Genomic DNA, 21,002 nt, shown 5'->3' on the forward strand with positions numbered 1-21,002 from the left:
ATATTTGTCCAGTGAGTTCAAGGGCTACAACCAGTACTTTCTGACGTCAGGCCCAAGATTCTAGCCACACAGCCTTCCTCAGATGGAGAAAACTGAGAACGAGACTCCTTTATCCTGAAGACAGGGATAAATCAAATGACCCTGGCTCCGAAGTCAACGAATCTACCCAAAGCATGAGAGGCCCCCCTAAGAACAAGTGCCCGAGGCAAGGAAATTTCGTATCATGCTCGTCGTTTCTGATAGTCTTCAGGAATTGCCTAGAGGTCCTTTGAACCCTGGGGACCCATTCTCACTCAACACAACATGTTTTCTCAGTTCCTGACTTCCGCTGTGGTTTGCTGGTATTTTCTTTTTTAGAAAAGAGTAGTTGGCAAACAAGATGGGTTGTCATTTCCTCATTTTCAAGCCCCGCTCCTCGTGGGACCCAGAAATCTCTTTCAAGCCCCCGATTGTGAGGGTTCCGGCTGGGCGCCAGGTCTCTGCCCCTCTGCGGGGCTCTTGGATGGCACCCTGCTCTGGAAGGAGCCATGGACCTCTGGCTTTGGTCACTTTGCTTCCTGCCAGGTAGGTGCTGCGGGGAAATGAGGTTTGAACCGGCCTCAGGTCGCGGAATCACTGATGGATAGATTTAGTTGGAAACCAGTCCCGAGGGCAGGACAAGGACAGGGGCAGGGTGCGCTGTTAGGGGCCTCTCCACTCCTGCTGGTGTCCCTCTCTCCACTCCAGACACGTCTCCTGTTTAGCTCAGGTGTTGACTCTTAAGAGCTGAAGATGTCGCCTCTCCCCTGGTTAATATGGGTTCTTAAAGCAAGCGCCTTCAAAGTTCTTTCTTCTTAGCTCTACCTTCTCTTTCTTTGGATCTCTTTCACTCCTGATTTTCAACTTTCCACTCTAAATGAAGACTCTCTAATCCATTCGGTGGCCCTAATCCATTTCCTGAGTTCCACATCTCAATTTACAACTGTCTCCTGGGCACCTCCACTTCCATATCCCACCAAGATCTGAAATGCAACGTGCCTAACACCTTACTTCAAGTTCCTCATTGGTCACCATCCAAACCAGCTACTCTGTCCGTCTGAACTATCTCTGACATCAGCCACAAAATGCCAGAATGGCTTTTTACCACGTCTTCCCATTTATCCGCACCCAGACTTTGACCTAATCAATGGCTAATTCATGTAGTTTCTAGATTTGCACTTACCAGGATGAGAGTGATTACAGCCTCTACTAGAGAGGTGACAGAGGGAATGGAAAGGAAAAGAACACACAGTCATCTCTTAACTGTCTTTCCCACTTCCTCCAACTTGACCTGCCTGTAGCTCCAGATTAATCTTCCTAAAGCTTGACTCTAATCATGGGATTGACCTCCCCAACAAACTTCAATGGGTCCTACTGCCTGCAGAATTCAATACAAACTCCCGCCTTGTGCCCCGTTATGCTCTAAGCTTGCCACACTCCTCAGCACTTCCAGACAAACAAGACTCGCCTTGTGCCCCCGTTATGCTCTAAGCTTGCCACACTCCTCAGCACTTCCAGACAAACAAGACTCGCCTTGTGCCCCCGTTATGCTCTAAGCTTGCCACACTCCTCAGCACTTCCAGACAAACAAGACTCGCCTTGTGCCCCCGTTATGCTCTAAGCTTGCCACACTCCTCAGCACTTCCAGACAAACAAGACTCGCCTTGTGCCCCCGTTATGCTCTAAGCTTGCCACACTCCTCAGCACTTCCAGACAAACAAGACTCGCGTTGTGCCCCCGTTATGCTCTAAGCTTGCCACACTCCTCAGCACTTCCAGACAAACAAGACTCGCCTTGTGCCCCCGTTATGCTCTAAGCTTGCCACACTCCTCAGCACTTCCAGACAAACAAGACTCGCCTTGTGCCCCCGTTATGCTCTAAGCTTGCCACACTCCTCAGCACTTCCAGACAAACAAGACTCGCCTTGAACATGTGCTAGACATTCTTGCCGCCAAGCCTTTGCTCATGCCATTCCTTCTGCCAGGAGCATCCTTCCTCTCACCTCCATCTTTTATGGGTACTTCAAAGTCCATCTCAACCTCCCCCTCCTTCTTGTACACTCTCCAGAGTGCTCTATTCTGAATCCCAATAGCTGATCCCATTCTGCCTTGTGTTGTGGGTCAGGGTACGTCCATCGTATGTTGTTATTTAGTTTCCTGAGGGTCAAAATGGTTTTTATTCATACTTGCTTTCTTTGTGATGGCTTGAGTATGGAAGAAAGTCAAATGTTTGTTGAGTCAAAGATTGAAAAGCCATAAAAGCCCAAGAGAATGTTTTAATGAAATATCAGCCTCTGAGAGATACTAGGACAAACGTGAACACAATATGGTTAACTAAACTTAGGTCTGAGAAGGAAGAGGGGTTGGGTAGGAGTGGAAGATCTCTAGGAGTGAAGGGAACCTCACTTATAGCACCACAGTCTGTCCTGGACAATACCACCATTCTAGCTGGACCAGAGAGGTCCCTGCTCTGGGCCCGGTCCTTCTTCATTTGTGCCCATCCCCACAGGATGAAGAGTCCACAGGCCCAAGGGGATGTGCCCACCCCAAATCCACACCTTCACCCCCTCTTCTAGACCTCAAATTCCCTGTCCAAATGACTCTGAGCCCACTTTTAATGACTGTGTGAGTCTCTATCCTGCGTCTTCTATCCTAAGGTGACCCCTTGGCCTATAAAAGGGTGGCCACAGGCGGCTTTTTGCGAAGGGGATGGATGGAGCTTGGACATGCAAGCTGGGTAATCCACCATATGTACACCAGGAAGCTTGTGGTGTGGGCAGGAGCCAGGGGTCAGAAAAAAAGAGGAGATAGAGCAGAGGCTGTGGGCAGGAAGCTTGGGGCCATTTTTCCCTGCACGGCCATGTTTTAGAGAGGACATCGAAGGAGTGTGTGAATTTGTCAAGATAGGGGGATAGAACCTTCTTTATTCAACAGTTCATTAGCTTGATTTATTTTAAAATATTTAGACACATGATATTTGGGCCTTTATTTGTATTCCTGCCCCAGGTCCTGCAAGTGTTAGGGTTGTCCAGGTCCCAGAGCCCAGTACATGAGGCACAAGCCATAGACCACATTGCCAGGAGCCCTCAGTGGAGTTCCATAATAAAGCAAGGCAGTAGCGCACAGTGTAGACTTCCAAATCTTTCTTACCTTGACCCATAATAACAATAATACACATACTTGATGTTGTGACCCACCATACACACAGATACACACACACACACACACACACCCCTAAATCTTTTCTTGATTCTTTAATATGGGCATGAGTTTTGGGCTTCAGCAGTTGGATGGATGTTGGTGCTGTTCTCTGAGATGGGAAGAGCTTGTGAAGGAAGTTTTTGGAAGAGAAATCAAGAGTTCTTTCCTTTTTTGCCACTCTAAGTCTGAAACATACCTTAGATATTCAAGTGGAGTCCAAGTGAAGATACTAGAAAGGCAAGTCTGGAGCTCAGAGGTAAAGACAAGACTGGAAATACAGGTTTTGGTGAAAACTATATAGAGTTGGCACTAAAAGCCATGCGAGCAAATGAGCTACTGTGGGAGAGAGAGGGAGGACAGAGAAAAGATCAGGCCCAGTACCAGGCCAGGGGAGCCCAGCCTTGAGAGGTGGGTAGAGAAGAAGTAAGTATAGAGATTGGAAAGGAACAGCCATTGATAGCGTGGTATCAGGGAATCCACGAGAAGAAAGTGTTTCACGATGAGAGGGCTCAGTTCGTCAAATGCTGCTGAGAGGGCAAGTAAAGTGAAGACAAAGAAGTGACCATCAAAGGTAGCAACAAGGAGCATTTTGGTGACCTTGAACAGAGCAGTTTCAGTGGAATGTTGGAGACAAAATTCTGCCAGGTGTGGGTTGAAGAGGATTGGGAGATACGGAAGTGGATTCAGTGATTTTGATGATTTGTTTGGGAAAGAGAGCAGAAGAGGGTGACAGCTGAAAGGGAAGAAAAGGTCCACGGAGGTGTCCACATAGGCAAGATCAGAGCATGCCTATGAGCTGTGGTGACACCAAGAGAGAAGAAACCAGTGAGGCAGGGAGAGAAGGGATCAATGCAGAAGAGAAGTTCTAAACAAGGCGAGCAGGCGGGACGCTGGATACAGGCGAAGGAATGGCTTTTGAGAAGAGAGGGGACATTCCATTCATTGCGACAGGACATAGGGCAGACAGCAGGCCTGGACACACATGGGTTAGTGCATGCACAAGTGGGAAGTTGAGTAGGCTTTTTCTCACCGTTTTTAAAATATCCATGCTCCCTCTGATAAACATAAAAATCTCAGGCCAGCCCCCTCCTCCAGAGATTTTCCTGGGACTCGAGTTGATAGGGTCCTTGTCACCACCCTCACCTCGAAAATCACCGCTACCCAGAGTCCAGAGTCCAGCATCTGTCTCCAGAGCACCAGCCAAGGCCTTGTGGGTCTTTACCTTATTTTGCATTATGAAAACTACACAGCTCTTTCTTTCACACTCCAAGCATATTTATATCCAATTATATATCAAGAGTGACTTTTTACACCACACATACCCCTCTCCCTTACCGTCACCACTGAAAACCGTCACCAATTTAGAGATTAATGTCACTTACTTAGTAGTCTCTCTAAAACATCAGTATCAAACAGAAGGGTTCCTTTAGATACCTTCTAAAGGTTACTTAGTTTCCTGAGGGTCAAAATGGTTTTTATTCATACTTGCTTTCTTTGTGATGGCTTGAGTATGGAAGAAAGTCTTTCTCTCTCCCCAGAATCATTTGGAAATGTAGTATATAACCCAGGATTGCAAAAATTCAAGGGCACCTGGGATGCTTGTTTAAAAATGCAGATTCATAGGCCCCACCCTGTCCAGATATAATCCCCATGCCTAAGGGTAGGACCAGGTCATCTGCATCCTCGCAAGTTCTTCCCCCTGGAGTCTACGCACACTGTGCTAAGGTCTTCACCAGGAGGTTATATCTACCTTTTCTCTGGGAAATCTGCTTTTCTAAGCCTGGAGGGTCGATTAGAAGCTACTGTGGACTCCGAGGAGAGCTGGGGTCTGGTCACTTTCACATCGCCACTCAGTGCTTCCCTGGGACCAGAGCTCAGCGTACCAGCTGCTTTCTTGTGCTTCATCCATCCAGCGTTTACACAATGAGGGTCTTACTCAGCTCAGGCTGCTGTTACAAAATACCAGAGACTGTGTGGCTCAAACAACACATAGTTATTTCTCTCGGTTCCAGAAACCAGAAGTTCAAGATCAAGGTGCTAGCAGATTCTTGGTGAGAATCTGTTCTCTCAGTTCTTGGTGAGGGCCCTCTTCCTGGCTTGCAGACAGCTGCCATCTCCCTGTGGGCTCACATGGGCTCCTCTTGTGCACATGGAGAGGATAAGGACATAATCCCATTCGAAGGCCCCACCCTCATGACCTCATCTAACCCTAAGTACCTTCCAAGGGCCCCACCTCCTAATATCATCCATTGGGGGTCAGGGCTTCAACACATAAATTTTGGGGGGATGCAAACATGCTGTCCATAACAGAGGATCTGGGCAAGCCAGGGGTTTGCCAGAAGCTCCTCCCTGAGCAGAGTGAGGCTGCTGAAGGTGTCTGCACAGGTGATGACCCCTCTCTGCTCTGTCTTGCCCCTGCCCGTTTTACAGCATCTCGCTCTTGGGAAAGCGGCATTCACACCTCTTTCTGGCTGGGTTCATCCAAAAATATTCGTATGTTCACTCTCAGGTGCCAGGCTTTACACACAGGTGTGGGCCATCTGGACACACAGGGGCCTCCCCGCCCCTTGATGGGGTCATTGACTTGGAATGGGTCACCCTTCCCTCACCACGTTCCAGTCACAAGGCTCCCTCACACGTCTGTCCCCCTGGACTTAAAGCAGTGCTGGGCTATTCGAGTGAGGGTCTCCCAGTCAGCACTCACGTGCCTGGCTGGCCCCTCTGTTTCTCCCACATGTCAACACTAGCTACATTTTCTGTCTTCACTCGCTCTGTAGATGCGGCTCCTCTCTAACCTCCTCCACTCTGACCTACGCCCCATAGCTGTCTCTACCTTTAGTGCCATCCACGTTCTTCCGTCTCCCCAGAACGTCCTCCTCAGGTCTCTCTGCTCATCCAGAAGCCTCAAGCTTCTTTTCTTGACTCTCCTCATTTTGCCAAACTCCTTGGAGCTATTCTTAACGTGTGTTCTTGGGATGAATTTCAGGATGTTTGTGACCTTCTCTACACCCCGTAAACATGCCATGTTCTCGCTCACATCCCAGCCTGTATGGAGGCTGTTCTCACTGTCTGGAAAGGTCTCTCCTCCTCTGCCCTTGTGACCCCAGCCCTACGCCAACACACACGCTTCACCCTATGAACGCTTTTCCCAGAAACACGCAGACAGTTATTGAGACCCACTCAGTTGACAAGCAACCATGCCTGGCCTTACCCCCTTCTCCAGCTGGCTCATGTGTTAGACCTGCCTTCTCTCAGCCAAAGCACAAGCTTTTTGATGTCAGGGACTCATGAACCACATCTTTTATTCCTCCCTGCCTCACATCCTCCTCCCACCCCCAGGACACATACAGTGTGCACACCCCGTGCACACACTCATATCCACCCTTACTTTCCCTCTATGTCCCTACTTCAGTGAGGATAAGCATCATTCTCTCAGTTGCCCTCCATACGCAGTCGTTCAGGTCACAAGATGCTACTAGACATCACCTCTTCCAGAAAGCCTTCCCCAAACTCCACATCCGTCTCCTACAGCTGGGATCAGGTGCCCAGCTCGCTGCTTCCCGGGAGCCTGTGTGTCTCTGTCAGGGGCTTATGACACTGTGCTGGAGTGGCTGTCTGTTTTTCTCACCCTCTGTGTGGGGAGGATGCTAGCTATCTTACTGTCACATGAAAGGCAATCCATGAATGCCGCTGAGCGACTTAACACAGAGAACGCAGGGTGAACGGCTGTTCTGGCTGAATGGACCCAAGCAAAGCAAAGCTGGACAGAAAAACCTGTCGCGGCAACACTGCGCCATGCCTCCCAACGCCACACTGAAGTCACTTAGGGGTTAGGTGCTGTCGGGGCCCCACAGCATATTCTCTCTCCTTGGAGTGGGATAGTGGTTTTGACTATATTCTCAGGGGTGGTGTCTGGGACCTTATGGGTTTGAGTTTGGTGGTGAGGCTAACGGTTATGTTAAGGCCTGGGCTGGGGAGAGGTCTGGCTGAGACACGAGCTTGGGCCTAGGGCTGTGGATGGACGAAGAGCTGGACTGAGGACATAAATAGGGGTGGGTGAGGGAAGAATCTGCGGATGAGGCTAGGACTGAGGTCAGGGTAGGGCTGAGGCCAAGGGCTGGCTGAGGCCTGGGCTGATGACGGGCATGCGACTAGATCTGGGGATGAGTGTGAGGTCGCTGAAGGTGGGATGTGGCTGCAGATGGGGCTTCCTCTACATTAACTCCCTCTCCCTGCAGTATCGGGCGCTCTGAAGATCCTCCCAGAAGTCAAGCTGGAGGGAACGCTGGGCGGATCTGTTACCATCGAGTGCCCACTTCCTGTGACGCGTGTCAGGTTATATCTCTGCCGGCAGATGGCTGGATCTGGAGCATGTGCCACCGTGGTGTCCAACAGTAACTTTGTCAAGAAAGAATACAAGCACCGAGTCACCCTGACGCCATGTCCAGACAGGAATCTGTTCCTAGTGGAGGTGACAGAGCTGACCAAAAGTGACAGTGGAGTCTATGCCTGTGGGGCGGGCACGAACACAGACCTGGGCAAGACCCAGCAAATCACCCTGAATGTCAACAGTGGTAGGTGCCCCAGCTGATGGAGGCTCAGCCCACCCAGAAAACGCTTCCACTCAGGAAGGCTGGAGCAACCATCCCACTGTAGCAGTCCCTCCAACTCTTACGCTATTGCCATATTAGCTAGTCCCATGATAACTGGGATTTGTACAGTTTAAACCTCATAGAGTCAATTAACTTCATGGCCCACAGAATTTTCTACCCAAACTGGATGAAATGAACAAGATAATGCAATAACCTTTGGTTGCACTGTATTCCTCCTACCTAGAGCTGGGTGGGGTGGGCGGTTGAGATTGAAGAGAGGCTCTGAGACTGGAGGAAATTGGAAGAAAAGGACGTAATTGTCCTATATAATTGTCCCATGAGAAATATCAGGGACAAATATAAAGGAAAGTTGGTCATTTTTCAGGCCACATTTGTAGGCCAAACTTGTGACTTTATGATCCGACCCTTTCCTTATTTCTGCTGACCTCTGCCTTCCTCCTTCTCCCCACTGACTTCCTCACTCATAAGCAGCACTAATTCAACAACCTGGAATCTCAGTGGCCTCTGACGGTCCCGCAGGGAATGTTGGCTGGGGTAGGGTGAAAGCGTATTGCCTTCAGGGAAGCCTCCAGCCTGGTTCTTTCCCTGCTCCTCTTGGTGGACCCCACCCTTGTCCCCTCACTGCCATCCACCCTGGCTGAGTCAGCTTCAGCTTATACCACAGTCCCTGCCCCAGGCCTCGGCTTCCTCCTAGAGCCCACCCATGTGTTCCTCTTGCCTCCAATAGAGTACGAGCTTCTCTGGGAAGAGGAGTCGATGCCTGAGCTTCCACAATGGTTCCGTAGATTTCTAAACATGCCAGTACCTCCTTGGTTCCAGACGCCTGCACATGCTTTTGAATTCACAACCAAAGGTCAGTTCACCAAAGCTAGGCTAGGAGAGGTGGGAGAGATGCTGGGGCATTGTGAAAATTGAGGAGGGGGAACCCCTTCAGTTCATAGAGGGGTTGGCAGAGCAGAGCTGAGTCTGAGATGTGTATTTCCCTGCCTTCAGAGAGGGCAACTCCCGGAGATCTGCCTTCTAGCCTTCAAATCCATGGACACTCAGCACTAGTTGCAGAACTCACACATCACCAGTGGGCGGCAGCACAAGCAATGAAGTTTGTGCTCCATTCACAAAATCCAGCTCTTTGGTGAATGACTGCGGAAACAAGACTGGGCCACTGTCCCAGCCAGAGGTCGTCATGCCTCCTGCTCCGCATAGGGCTGTCTTCCACTCACTGGCATACAGTGACTTTGACAACTCTATTTTGCAATAAAAAGATTAATGATAATTATATTGATGAGACCTTTACATTTCTCTATCATTTTCCTGTCTTAAATGCGTTTTGACATGCCATATTTCCAACATATGCTCACATCTATCCCGTGAGGTAGATATACTGATGAGCCTTTTTACACTAAAGGACCCTGCTGGGTGCCAAGAGGGACAGGGTAACTGAGCTCATCACATACCCAAGGTTGTGGCAGACAGCTGTGGGATGGGCAAGGAAAGACAAGCACACAACCACAGCACAAGGCAGAGTGGGGACTGAACTACAAACAAGGCCTTCTCCACGCTCTGAGGAGGGCAAGCACTTCTGCCTGGGAAGTCAGGGAAGGCCTCCGGGTGTTTGAAGCAAATAAAGATAGAATTTACTAGGTGTGGATGGCATGCTAAGAAGGCATTCAGGCTATGAGGACTGCAAGAACAAAGGCAGTCGAGATAAAAGGGAAAAGTGTATTCAAGAGGGACATGGAGGCCCAGTCCTGCTGGAGATAGAGTGTGTGCACGGGAGGTCACTGTTTCCTGCTATCTCCTGCAGTAACCACACCAGCTCAAAGGACGGAGACCCCTCTAGCACACCACTCCTCTCCCACCACCCTAATCACCCACCGTCCTCGAGTTTCCAGAGCATCTTCAGTAGCAGCTGCCAAGCCCACAACCCCCCGGCCATCCACCGCAGCCTCAAAGACCTCAGCTCTCAGGCGCCAGACAGCCAGCTACACCCACCACAACAGGCTCCACAGGCAGAGGTAAGAGGCCTCTCCCATCCAGGAGGGGCTAGAAACTAGGCAAAGTAGTCTAGAGTCAGGAGAGCCACTGAGACCTTCCTGAAATGTCTACCAGTTGAGACCTTTCTTGGCTTTGCCTCTAGAAGGCCACTGTGAAATACACTGCCTATGAGTATAGCACTCATTAGTGCCATTAACAAGAACACACTCATCAATGCCCCAGCAGGATTCCTGTAGAAGTGAGACCCAATCCTTCAGTCACTCGGCATTTATTCAGATCTGTTTTGTTGGGGAAGAACTAAGCAAGAATAAAATTAGCTACTAAACTGTCAACTGTTAAAACTACTTTCATGTATCTCCTTTTACTTTTTCAATGTGGCTACTAGGAAGTTTAAGATCATATAGGTGGCTCACACTGCATTCTGTTGGACAGCACCAGTCCAAAGGATGGCGTGCAACCCAGGCCAGTGCTGCAATGGACAGCATTAGAGCAGACTTCAGAGAAAATCCATAATAATTGGAATTACTTTTACCTAAGCAAAAACAAACATGGTAGTTAGGAAAGGGACCTCCAACATCATTTGGGTTTTATCGATGAGGAAATTGAGGCCATGAGAGCTAAGCAGTTTCAAATAGAATCAGAACTCCTGACTACTAGTTTAGAAAATTATACCAGCCTGCCAGTGAAGAATTCAAGTCAATTCGACCAATGTTTTCTTAGTGTCTACCACGTGTGAGGCATTGTTCTATGTCCAGAAAATGTAAAAAGACAAAAACATGCAATATCTGGATCTTATTAACTAATGCAAGGCTGACTCTGATAAGGGTTGTAATGGGTATGAACACAAGAACTGGGGACAGAGAGAAACTTAATTCTGGTTTACCATGATTGGGGAAGACAAGAGGACGTATGCACCGACCTTTGAGGAAAATAAGATTTCAATATGTAGAGAAAATGGAGGGGAGACCTTTTAGGCAGAGAGAGCACCACGAGAAAAAAAAATCCTCTTTTCCACAGTTATAAGAAACTAACCCATTTAATATTTGCGATAATCTTGTGAGGCAACTGAGGCAGAGAGAGGTGGAAGGGAACTGACGTTTACCGACTGCTGCTATAGGCCAGGCACATTAAGTTCTTTACGTCCACTATTTTGTTTTATCCTTTCACAGTTCTGTGCAACAAGTTTTACTATACCATTTACCAGGCCTCAGAGAAGTGGGGAGACTGGTTCATGACTGCACAGCCAGTAAAAAGCTGAACCTCAGTTTGAATGCAGGTGTCCTGACTCCATAGACAAGGCTGTTTTGGGGGAAGGGCAAGAATTGTGTTAACAAATGGACAAACCTGTGAGTAATCTCCAGAAAAGTTGGCCACTCGAGAGTGCTGCCGTCAACCTCCCTCCCTCACTGACCTCTTCCTCCTCTCTCTCTCTCCTTCCTCCTTAGAGGCTTCCACCATGGCCTGGGGTCCGGAACGGAAGAGCAAGGATTTCACATCCTGATTCCCACCATCCTAGGCCTCATCCTGCTGGCGCTTCTGGGACTGCTGGTGAAGAGGGTCATTCAAAGGAGGAAAGGTGAGCAGCTGGGGGCTCGGTTAGCAGAGCTGAGCTGCCCCAAGAGCCCAGAGCCTTAGGACCCCGGCTGGACCTCAGGGACGCTGAGGGGCTTTAGAGGAGCAGCCTGGGCTACGGGGAACGAGGGATGGGCGTCAGTGGTCTGGAAATGGGGACAAGAAGGAGAGCGGCCAGGGCTCTCTGGCCTTCAGGGGAGGGCAAGGCTGTGCCGCATACACTCTGTGCAGCTACACGGCAAGGGGGACGGAGACAGCCTCCAGTTTCCGAAGACCCAGGGCGAGGGAGCGAGGCACGGGCCTCTGACGCCATTCTCCTCTCTTTCCCCGGGACTCCGTCGAGAAGCGCTCTCCAGGCGGGTGCGCAGACTGGCCGTGAGGATGCGCGCCCGGGATGCCTCGCAGCGGCCCCTGTCGCAGCGGCCCCGCGTGTCGCCGCGGCCGCGCTCCCAAAACAACATCTATAGCGCCTGCCCGCGGCGTGCTCGGGCGGCGGACCAGGCGGGTGAGCAGGCGCGGGATACGCGGGGCGCGGGAGGAGGGTGGGGGAGATGAGCGGGCGGGGGATACGCGGGGAGCGGGAGGTGATTGGGGATGAGCGGGCGGGGGATACGCGGGGAGCGAGAGGAGGGGGGTGATGAACGGGGCGGGGATACGCGGGGAGCCGGAGGAGGACGAGGGGGATGAGCGGGTGGGGATACGCGGGGAGCCGGAGGAGGACGAGGGGGATGAGCGGGCGGGGGATACACGGGGAGCGGGAGGAGGGCGCGGAGGCTCGGGGAGCGGGAGCGGGCACGGCTTGGGCACCCTGGGGCGTCCCGCACCGCCAGCTCCTCCTCCCGGGGCTCCTGGCGGGGCTGGAGGCGGGGCTTCCCCCGGCCCCGCCCTCACCTGGGCCTCCGGGTTCCCCTCAGGTGACGGCAAGGCCCCCCTCTCCGACCCCGGAGCGTCGGCGGCCTCCGCCCCGCCCAAGGTAAGCCCGCCCCGCCCCTGCTTGCAGCCGCGGCCGGAGCGGGGAGGCGGGGCCCCGCGCGCTTCCCGGAGCTGCCGCTCCGCCGAGGGCGCCGCTTCCCCAGCGGCTCCTGGGCCCGGCGTCGGGAACGAGGAGTATGTTTCTGGTCTGATGGTGTCGGGAGACTGCCTGCCGCCAGTGTGGCAGACCTGCTTTCCGGGCTTGCAGCCAAGCATTCCTCACGGGAAAGTGGGTGCTGAGTAGGGGATGATAGACGGCGACCCTGCAAATACGGACGGGCTTTCCTGTGGAAGAGATTCGATTTTAGGAGGTCTTAAGGGGTGGATCCACCCAGTTTCACCTTACTCTGAGGGGAACGTTCGAGTAGACTCTAAGATGAGAAGAGGTAATTTGCCCATCCCCGGAGGCGGTTAAGCCTGGCCTCGAGGATGACTTAGCGGACGTCAAGATGTAGGCAGGATTCAACGCCTTGGGTGAGGAGGATTCCTCTGGAAATCAAGGAGTGGGCATAGGGAACTCATGTTTCTGTCGATGGCCATTGGCAGTTGGGCGAAAAGCCTTTAAACTATCCGTTCATCTCTGTTTTCCCAAATTAAGAAGAGAAAACGCTTTATTCTCTAAAGTAGCCCACAGTAGCTAAAACACTGTGACCTCAAGAACCAGGAAAACCTAAGTGTGGCAAATGTTGCTGTTTTAATTATGGTGTAGACCAAGCTAATGCAGCAAACCCTAGGCCACAGGCTCACAAGATGGAGGTCTGTTTCCTCTCCAGTGAAGGCAGGGAGCCAGGAAGCAGGGTCATCCAGGGACTCCAGCGCCGTCTGTCTGGTGGCTCCACCATCCCCTGGAGTCTTGCTTGGTCCGCAGTCCGTGCTCAATCGCAAGCGCCATGTCCGCAATCCAGCCCACAGGAGGGAGAGAGAGAAAGCTGCTTCCTTCAGACCATGACCCTGGAGTTTCACGCATCACTGCCACTCGCGTCCCGTTGGCCTGACTTAGTCATGGGGCCACACCTACCCTCAAGGGAGGCTGAGAAAGGCTGTCCCTGGCTGGGCAATTGTGTGCCTTGCTAAAAAGGGGAGAGCGATGCCCAGCAACAAGTAATGCTCTGTCACAGTCCCCTCCAGCTGCCTGAGCTCGCCCTGCCCACCTTTGCCAGAGGAGGCCCACAGGAGCTTACTAGCTCCAGCAGGACCCAGCCTCACTACCCTTACACGGGCCCTTTTCTTTTGACCTCCCCTGTGACCCCACACGCCCCCCCCCACCCCCACCCCGGGCCTGTTGCTCGCTCAGATATTACCCTTCCTCCCTGCTTGAAACTCTCATTCCCACTGTTAGGGACTAAAATCTTGATGGAACAAGTTTACAACAAGGTGCCTGTGATTAATAACTGAATATTTTAGACTTCGTAGGGAATATCTTAATTTCTTAAGCCAAATAAATTTATCTCAAACGATGAACTGTAACAGGCAGTCGGAGATGTATTGTTGAAGCAAGCTGCTGCTCATTTCCTTTCTGGTAAAGTACAAAAAGTAACATTTCTTTCAATGAGCACTTACTGAGTGCCTACTATGTTCAGGGGGCTGGACTTCCAGTTCTCAGCACTTGGGTGTAAATGTGTGACTCTCCCTACAACAGCCCTCTTGGGTGGATGTTACAATAATTGTGTCATGTTGGGGTCGTGACACAGCCTTATCCTCTGAGGACTGACCCACCTTGAAGGCGGATTATCCTGAGGTTTCTGTCTGGGGAAGGGGAGATCCACTGGCCCATGTGGCCTGCCGCTTTGCCCCCCTCCACCACCCAGCCCCTTCCCGGAATGCACTGTCTTGCCACGTCACGGCCTCTCTGAGCCCTTACAGAGGTGCAGGGCGTGGCTCGCCCTGCTTCTGAATGACTCCCTAAGAAGATGCATATTTACTCGATAAGTCACCCAGAGGGGAAACTCCGGCAGCTGGGTCACCTTCAGACCTGTGCTTGGCCACGTGATTTTAGCCTGCACCCCATTTAAGGCACTTTCTGCCCACATTAGATCTAAGTGTTTTCTGGTGATGCATCTTTGGTTGTTCCCAGGTGTCTGAAGCTCCCTGGCCCCAGGCCTCGTCTCTGAAGAGCAGCTGTGAGTATGTGAGTGTCTGCCGCCAGCCTGCAGCCATGATGGAGGACACCGGTTTAGAGGACTACGTCAACATTGCCTGCCTGACTCACCTCTCCAGCTGTCGCCCTGGGCCCAGACCTTTGTGCCACTGAGTCTTGTGTGTCCGCTGGTTTCCAGCACCTGCTCAGTATGTTTTTGGAGCCCTTGTTACCTCCCACATCCCTCCTTGAGTCTCGTTCCTGTCTGACTGCCCCCAGCATAGCCCTCTTGAGTGGATGTTAGAATAATTGTGCCATGTCGGGGTCATGGCACAGTCCCCGCTGCTCTTCTTACGCACCTTTGCAGCCCCCTGTGGTTTTCAGGTGGGCTCTGGGCATGCAGGGCGTTTGTCCAATGCCACCTGCTTCCTTTCCAAGCTGTGTGACAGGCTGTGGGATTTGCAGAGGGTCTTTGCTGCCCTGGCTCTAGACCGTGTGGCTCGACCTTGGGCTACAGCTTAGGCACAGCTGTTGCTTCTGGAACCCTCCCCAGGCTTGGGCTTCACTCCAGTAGAAGGCCCCTGGATTGCATCGTGAGGACACGCCTCAGCCCATGAGCTGAGAGGGGGCCTGGTAAACACCCCTGTCAACATCTTTGCCCTCATCTTAGGGCCGGCACTTACTAGTGAGCTTCTACTCATCTTGAATCCTATGTTAAGGGCAATTAATTTTGATGTGATGAAGAGTTCTAAATTTTCAGAGCTGTGCTTGTTAGTGTTGTGTGTGTGTGTATCTCCCTAAATCCTCTTTACTCTCTCTCCTCCCTTGATGCTGTTAAGTACCCCGACCCCAGAACTTCTTGTCTTTTAGAAATAGAATTGGTTTTGTCATCTCTTTACCCTTCTTCCGTCACCTAGCACTGATATTTGTGCACTCATCATTTTTTTTTATTTTTAAAAGCCCCCTAGTACATAGTTGTATATTCTAGTTGTAGGACCTTTTGGTTGTGCCATGTGGGATGCTCAGCGTGGCCTCATGAGTGGTGCCATGTCCATGCCCAGGATCCAAACCGGTGAAGCCCTGGGCCGCTGAAGCAGAGTGTGAGAACTTAACCACTCGGCCACGGGGCCAGCCCCTGTGCACTCACCTTAACATTGGTCTATTTTAGCCATCCAAAACCTTTACATCTCTCTGCTTTCTGAAGTGCACCTCATCTCTGTGCCAGTTCCAGGTCATTTGTAGCAAGGTGGGGAAGGACAGTCGTCTGGATTCCTGGAGGGCCAGGGCCTCTGCAGCACTTGGATCATGGGAGAAGAGACAGCCCACCTCCTACATAGACTCTTTCTCTTAAGATTTCTGAGCAAAGGCATAGCAGACATTCTATCTTTGGCTTGAAGTCAACTCCAGAGTTCATCCAGAGCTTGAGACTAGAGAATGCCCAGTCTTGCCATGAGGAAGAAGCCCTTTCCCAGACACCCAGCTCAACCTCACTGGGCACTTTGTCCAGAAATAGAAAGGAAAGGCAGCCAGACTTGAGGTCCCTGCCTTTTCTTAGCAGGGAATGTCATCACAGATTGGACAGTACAGCAGTACGATGACACCGCTGGCAGTGCCAGACGGACACTGGCACCTCTCAAGTGGCAGATAAGGGAAGAATGAGTGGGCTAAGAAAGGAGGGCACCAAGGGGAAGGGATGGTGGGAGAGTGGGGTGGGGAGTGCGGGCAAGAAATGAAGTGTTCAGTGAGAGCCTGCTTTGTGCTGGGCATTTGGCCCACATCACACCTTTTGTCGTTTGTATTTCAAACGGTGCGCCTCGCCCCCAGCCCAGTGCTCTGTTCCTGCAGATGTCACAACAATGTGATTTCCATGCCCGAAAGTTCAACTTCACATCTCAGCACCCCTCATGATTCCTCAGCAATTCAAAGACAGGCAAAAAATCCAGTTTATTAAGCATTTGCCAAGCGCCTGTCCACTGCCCCATGCAGTGGCCAGGATTGTGGTGGATAAAAGAGAAGCAAGGGGTGTCCCTGCTGCCTTCACAGAACTTACCGTCTCACCAATAAATATGGCATCAGTTAAAACACTGACACGAATTAAATAGAGTTGTAATAAATATAAGAATCTGCTTGTAGATTATTCACAGCATCCAAGGGAACCTTCCGTGGCTGTCTTTGGGGCCACTTAAAGAATGAAGTCTTTGAGGATAAGCCTGGGCCAAGAACGGGGCCCGTGGTCAAGGGCGTGAAGCGCCCAGAGAGCATCACAGGAAGGCGCGCTCTTTTGAAATGACACGGAGAACCAGGAGGGTATCCTGGTCTGGGCGTTCAGGGCTGGTAGAATTTCTCCATCCAGGTCAGGAGAATGTCCACTTCTCCAAAGGCTTTGGTCAGAGCTGCTTCTACGTCCAGCTAAAGGGAAGCGAGAGATGAAGATCTGTCATGTTAGCCGCAAGAACAGCTTTCCTTCCCACCACCACTCCCGAAATGGGCCTGATTCGGAATCATGGGCCTCATCCCCTCGGGATGGCCTCTGACGAGCTCACCAGCCCATCGCTTGCTCCCTGCCTCTGTGTGTTGTCTGCTTTAGGAGTGAGGACAAGTGAGCCAGGGAGTATCAGTGGGTAAGGAGCAAGGGAAAAGCATCTAATCCCAGTGCACAGTGGGCCTGGTCTGCTTCCTGAGCCGCTGTACAGGTAAGGAAACTGAGGCGCAGGAGGTCTCTTTCCATTGTGCATTATTGCTCCTCACCATTTATTTATAGACTGACGTATCTGTTCCTCAAAAAGCAGTCAAATTGTGTATGTTTTCCGGGGGAGCTGGGGGTGAAATTTAGATATTCTTTGCTGTCTTAATTTGGGAAAAGGCAATATAATTTCCCCTAATTTTTTTCACAAACTAGACCATTTGAGCCTTATGGAAAATCCTGCAGATGTGTATGTGGTGGGGTGGTCTCCCTTCTTTCTCCCCCACTTCCGACTCCAATTACCCAGCTCAGGTACTCAGAAAACTCACAGGGCAAGTCCCCAGTAGTGAAATCATCTCGTAGGGAAATAGAATAGCATTTTAACTTGAAAACTGGCAGAAAAATAGGCCATGTAGTTTGTGGTGCTTATGCAAAGTAAATGCTAATGAATGCAACTATACCTGTGTTCCTGCTAAATCAGGTGGCTTTGGGGCAAGCCTGGTGGAGCCACCTGCACTGAATTCTGCATTCTCTCTCTGAGGCACCCTCATGTGACAGTTCAGGCTAGTCTTTGCTGGAGGGGCAAACTCTCGCTCCTAGCCTTGATTACCTGTTTAAATTCTCGCTGGAACAGCAGAAACCGCCTGCGTGCACTCTCACTGATGGAAAACATCTCATTTTCCTGCTGGATAACAGAAAAAAGACATTGTGCCAAGTGCTGGGTAGCAGCAGAGGCAAGCCGCCTCCCGCTCCTTCCCAGTGATGCCAGAGGGGTTCCCAAGGCCTAAGAGGACAGCTCTGAATCCCACGTCCTCAGGTAGCCAATGCTGAACTCTCGCCATGTGGCAGGGGCTGCCTCCTTTCATTCCCACAGCAGTTTTGACAGGTGGGGCTGATCCTCCATGTTTTGTAGGTAAGAAAACTGAAGCCCAGAGAGGCTGACCCCCTTGCAAAGGGTCACCCAGCTGGTTAGAACCAGACCTGGACTTGAACCCAGAACTGCTGGGGTCAGAGCCTGTGCTCTTTTCCATGACACCCACGACTCTCTCTTGTGGAGTAAAAGCCAGGACCAGATAAGGGGAGGGGAGTCTTCTCAAAACGCACTGTTTCCCATGGGCCCCAGTCCCAGCATTGTTCTACTCACACTGGGTCGCAGTCTTGACGTGATGGCAATAAAGTTGTTGGCCAGAGTAGAGAATGACTTCAGGATCCTGAATTCAGCTGCCTTACCATGGTAGTTTTTGAAGACGGTATCCAGGTAGAACTTCAGCAAGGCTTGGATGAGGTAACAGCTTTCGGCGTCCTGGGGAGGGTCTGAGTCACTGTGGAGCCTCTGCCCAGCCTGCCTCCCCAGATGAACAACCCACATGCTACATGAGGCAAGAGACGCACAGTAGAGGCAGGGATCTCCTGGGAGATGCTGATAAACGTTAGACCTGAAGGAGCCTTCAGGGGCCACGCAGAGCGGTGCCTTTGTTTTACAGGAGGAACGGCAGACCCAGAGAGGAGGGACTTGCCCAGGGTCACACAGCCAGCCAGTGGCAGACACAGCCTAGCTCCCAGGACTCCTGACTCCCCATCTGGTTAATGTGCTTCCTTCTAGACCACATGGCCTCTCTCGTAGCTCTGGGAGGTGATGGATCCTGAAAAGCCCCCAGAACTTGATGGTTGGAAGTTGGGAGGGAAAAGGACTGGAAGGAGGAGGAAAGAAAACCAACATCCTTGAACTCAGGGATTGCACTCTCGCCCCTCAAACCCACAGAGCAAAGCTCAGCACCTTTCAGGGATCAGGGCTGAGTATGTTTGTGCTCACTGACTGACTAAATGGGTGATGAGAAGACAATAATGGGTGAGAAGAAAAGGATGGAAATGGAAGAGACCTAAGCAGATGCCCACTGGGCCTTCCCAAGCAAAAGAGAGAGAAAGATGATGGCAACTCTCTGGCTAAATGGAGAAAGATGTTTACAAGCCTTAGTTCCCTCCCACGCTGTGTCGCCACACGCATACCCACAGAACCCAAATACAGTGATGACGACCCCAGACGTTGACTTCTCCGGCTCAGTGCCCAGCCCTGTCTTGTGTAGGCTTAACCCAGGGAGAAGTAAAGGGCTTCTGTCAGCCTCCCCTAGGCAGCCCCTCACCCCCACCCACAGTAGGCCAGCCACAAAGAGGGAAGCATCCTCCTTCCCCAAGGTCTGATTACCGAGACGTTCTGCAGGACCTCCTTCCGCAGCAGCCGGACGCCCGTGATGTTATCCTGAGCTTGCTTCAGGGACAGAAAGAAAAGATGTCTCCAGGTTGGGGGTCAGCACAGTACCCAACCTTGCACGTTTGTGCTGCTCCCCCACACCCCTCCATTTATCCAGTCTGTGAGATCTCAGAGGCCAGAAGGACCACAGGAGGACCCAGGAAGGGCTGGGCTGAGCTGGCCTCTGGGGTAGGGGTACAAGTTTCCAACCACAGAAAGTCACTAATCTTGGTCCCCAGGGGCAGACTGAATCCCAAGAGTTCTTAGAGCCTGAATGTGGGCTTGATGAGAGCCCAGTTTGATTCCTTGGTCACTTGAGACAGGAGGAAATAAGCCTATTTGGCTTAGGAACCACTAGGGGCAGGATTTTACCTCCACGTTCCCGATGGGGGGGGGGGGGTAGGTCCGGGGACGTGGGCAGGCTGCACCTCCAAGCTCACACCCTTGGTGCTTCCCCTGTAGCCCAGCCACTCATCCCGGTTCTTCAGTTTGCAGTGAAAGAATCCTTGTGAGGAAGCAGCTTTAGAGCTCATTTGTCCCACCTCCTCATTGTGCAAATAAGGAAACTGATCGGGGTGGGCGGTGGGGGGTGGGGGTTACTGTACCAGTTGGTTTCAAGGTCAGGATCACATCCTGTCCCCTGCCCAGCACTCTCCCCTCTCCCCAGGCTGCCTCATCAAGCTCCCTCTTTCTGCCTTGTGTCTGATCTTCTTTAAGGCGTGGAGAGCAACTTCGAGTGTACAGACTGGAGCACTTTCATGCCCAGGAGATAGCCCCAGTCATGTTTCACAAGCCACCCCATCCCACCTCAGCATTAACCATTCTTTCTACCTTTAGGCAAGGGTTGGGCAGATGGGGACAGACTATCTAGAGCCTGACAAAGCAGTAGGGAAAACTCCCACTGGTCTCAAAGAATTTCCTGTGACTTCCGGTTGGTGGAGTCTCACGTCCCCATGGGACATAGATGAAGCCCGGATGAATCAGGCTCCCTTCCTTATTCCCCTTGGGCTGTGTTTTTTTTACTGTATACTGACCATGTCCTTCTCAGCCTCAGTTTCCTCACGTGCAAGAGGAAATGTGGGCTTGTGATGCCTCTGACTTCACAAAATCGTTGTATACGAAAATGATTAGCGAGGTACAAAGGGCTCCATAATCATAAAATATGATCCTCTGCCCACGGTAACCACCGTGGCTGGGTTCAGAACAACGCTTCACTCACCACGACGTCCTTCACAGCCCGGAAGGCCGCCCACAGTTCCTGGAGAACTACCCCTTCTACTCGGCAGGACCCAAACTGGAACTCTTGGCCCTGGACTCCTGGCCTCTGGCTCCAGAGAAGCAGGATCAGACTCAGGGAGAGGAGGGCAGCCCTCTGCATTGGAGAGCCCATTTTCAGCAAAGGAAGAACCAGAAGGATCCTGCTGGAGGAAGGAAAGCGTCCCACTGAGGCAGGCCCTCTGCCCCAGGAGTGATGTACGCCAGAATAAAGCTCCTTGGCTCTGCCTCAGCCAGCACTGGGGGCACACAGATGGGAAACCTGAGACCACGGTGGGTTCCCAGTGTTAGAATATTGCAAATATGTGGCCTTATTGGGATACACTGGGGCGAGGTGAGGGTCTTTCTG

At 51.6% G+C, this 21,002-nt stretch overlaps 2 protein-coding genes across 2 annotated transcripts; one reads left to right on the forward strand and one right to left on the reverse strand.

Moving 5' to 3' along the window:
- The first annotated feature begins 360 nt into the window (after positions 1–360).
- On the forward strand, positions 361–16,532 carry FCMR (Fc mu receptor). The gene is made up of 8 exons (XM_044758475.2): positions 361–564; positions 7,457–7,792; positions 8,559–8,684; positions 9,636–9,846; positions 11,272–11,402; positions 11,745–11,903; positions 12,313–12,371; positions 14,445–16,532. Exons 1-8 carry the CDS (start codon positions 528–530, stop codon positions 14,619–14,621), a joined length of 1,236 nt encoding a protein of 411 aa, XP_044614410.2. The 5' UTR covers positions 361–527; the 3' UTR covers positions 14,622–16,532.
- A 149-nt stretch (positions 16,533–16,681) lies between these two features.
- IL24 (interleukin 24) lies at positions 16,682–20,768 on the reverse strand. The gene is made up of 5 exons (XM_070497219.1): positions 20,594–20,768; positions 19,334–19,392; positions 18,275–18,433; positions 17,741–17,815; positions 16,682–16,856 (listed from the first exon to the last, which is right to left on the reverse strand). Exons 1-5 carry the CDS (start codon positions 20,766–20,768, stop codon positions 16,773–16,775), a joined length of 552 nt encoding a protein of 183 aa, XP_070353320.1. The 3' UTR covers positions 16,682–16,772.
- Positions 20,769–21,002: the final 234 nt, after the last annotated feature.

This window comes from Equus asinus, chromosome 25 (assembly GCF_041296235.1).
Source record: "Equus asinus isolate D_3611 breed Donkey chromosome 25, EquAss-T2T_v2, whole genome shotgun sequence".
Lineage (NCBI taxonomy): Eukaryota > Metazoa > Chordata > Mammalia > Perissodactyla > Equidae > Equus > Equus asinus.

What these genes read in the sequence shown, in the direction of transcription:
- FCMR (XM_044758475.2), top strand. Translation starts at nt 528, where the DNA reads ATGGACCTCTGGCTTTGGTCACTTTGCTTCCTGCCAG. An exon ending in CACCCTGAATGTCAACAGTG is followed by an intron (nt 7,793 to 8,558) that starts GTAGGTGCCCCA and finishes TGCCTCCAATAG; the next exon opens with AGTACGAGCTTCTCTGGGAA. An exon ending in GGTCATTCAAAGGAGGAAAG is followed by an intron (nt 11,403 to 11,744) that starts GTGAGCAGCTGG and finishes TCCGTCGAGAAG; the next exon opens with CGCTCTCCAGGCGGGTGCGC.
- IL24 (XM_070497219.1), bottom strand. Translation starts at nt 20,768, where the DNA reads ATGGGCTCTCCAATGCAGAGGGCTGCCCTCCTCTCCCTGAGTCTGATC. An exon ending in TGTGAAGGACGTCGTGGTGA is followed by an intron (nt 19,393 to 20,593) that starts GTGAAGCGTTGT and finishes CCCTGAAGCAAG; the next exon opens with CTCAGGATAACATCACGGGC. An exon ending in CGTCAAGACTGCGACCCAGT is followed by an intron (nt 17,816 to 18,274) that starts GTGAGTAGAACA and finishes TCTGTTATCCAG; the next exon opens with CAGGAAAATGAGATGTTTTC.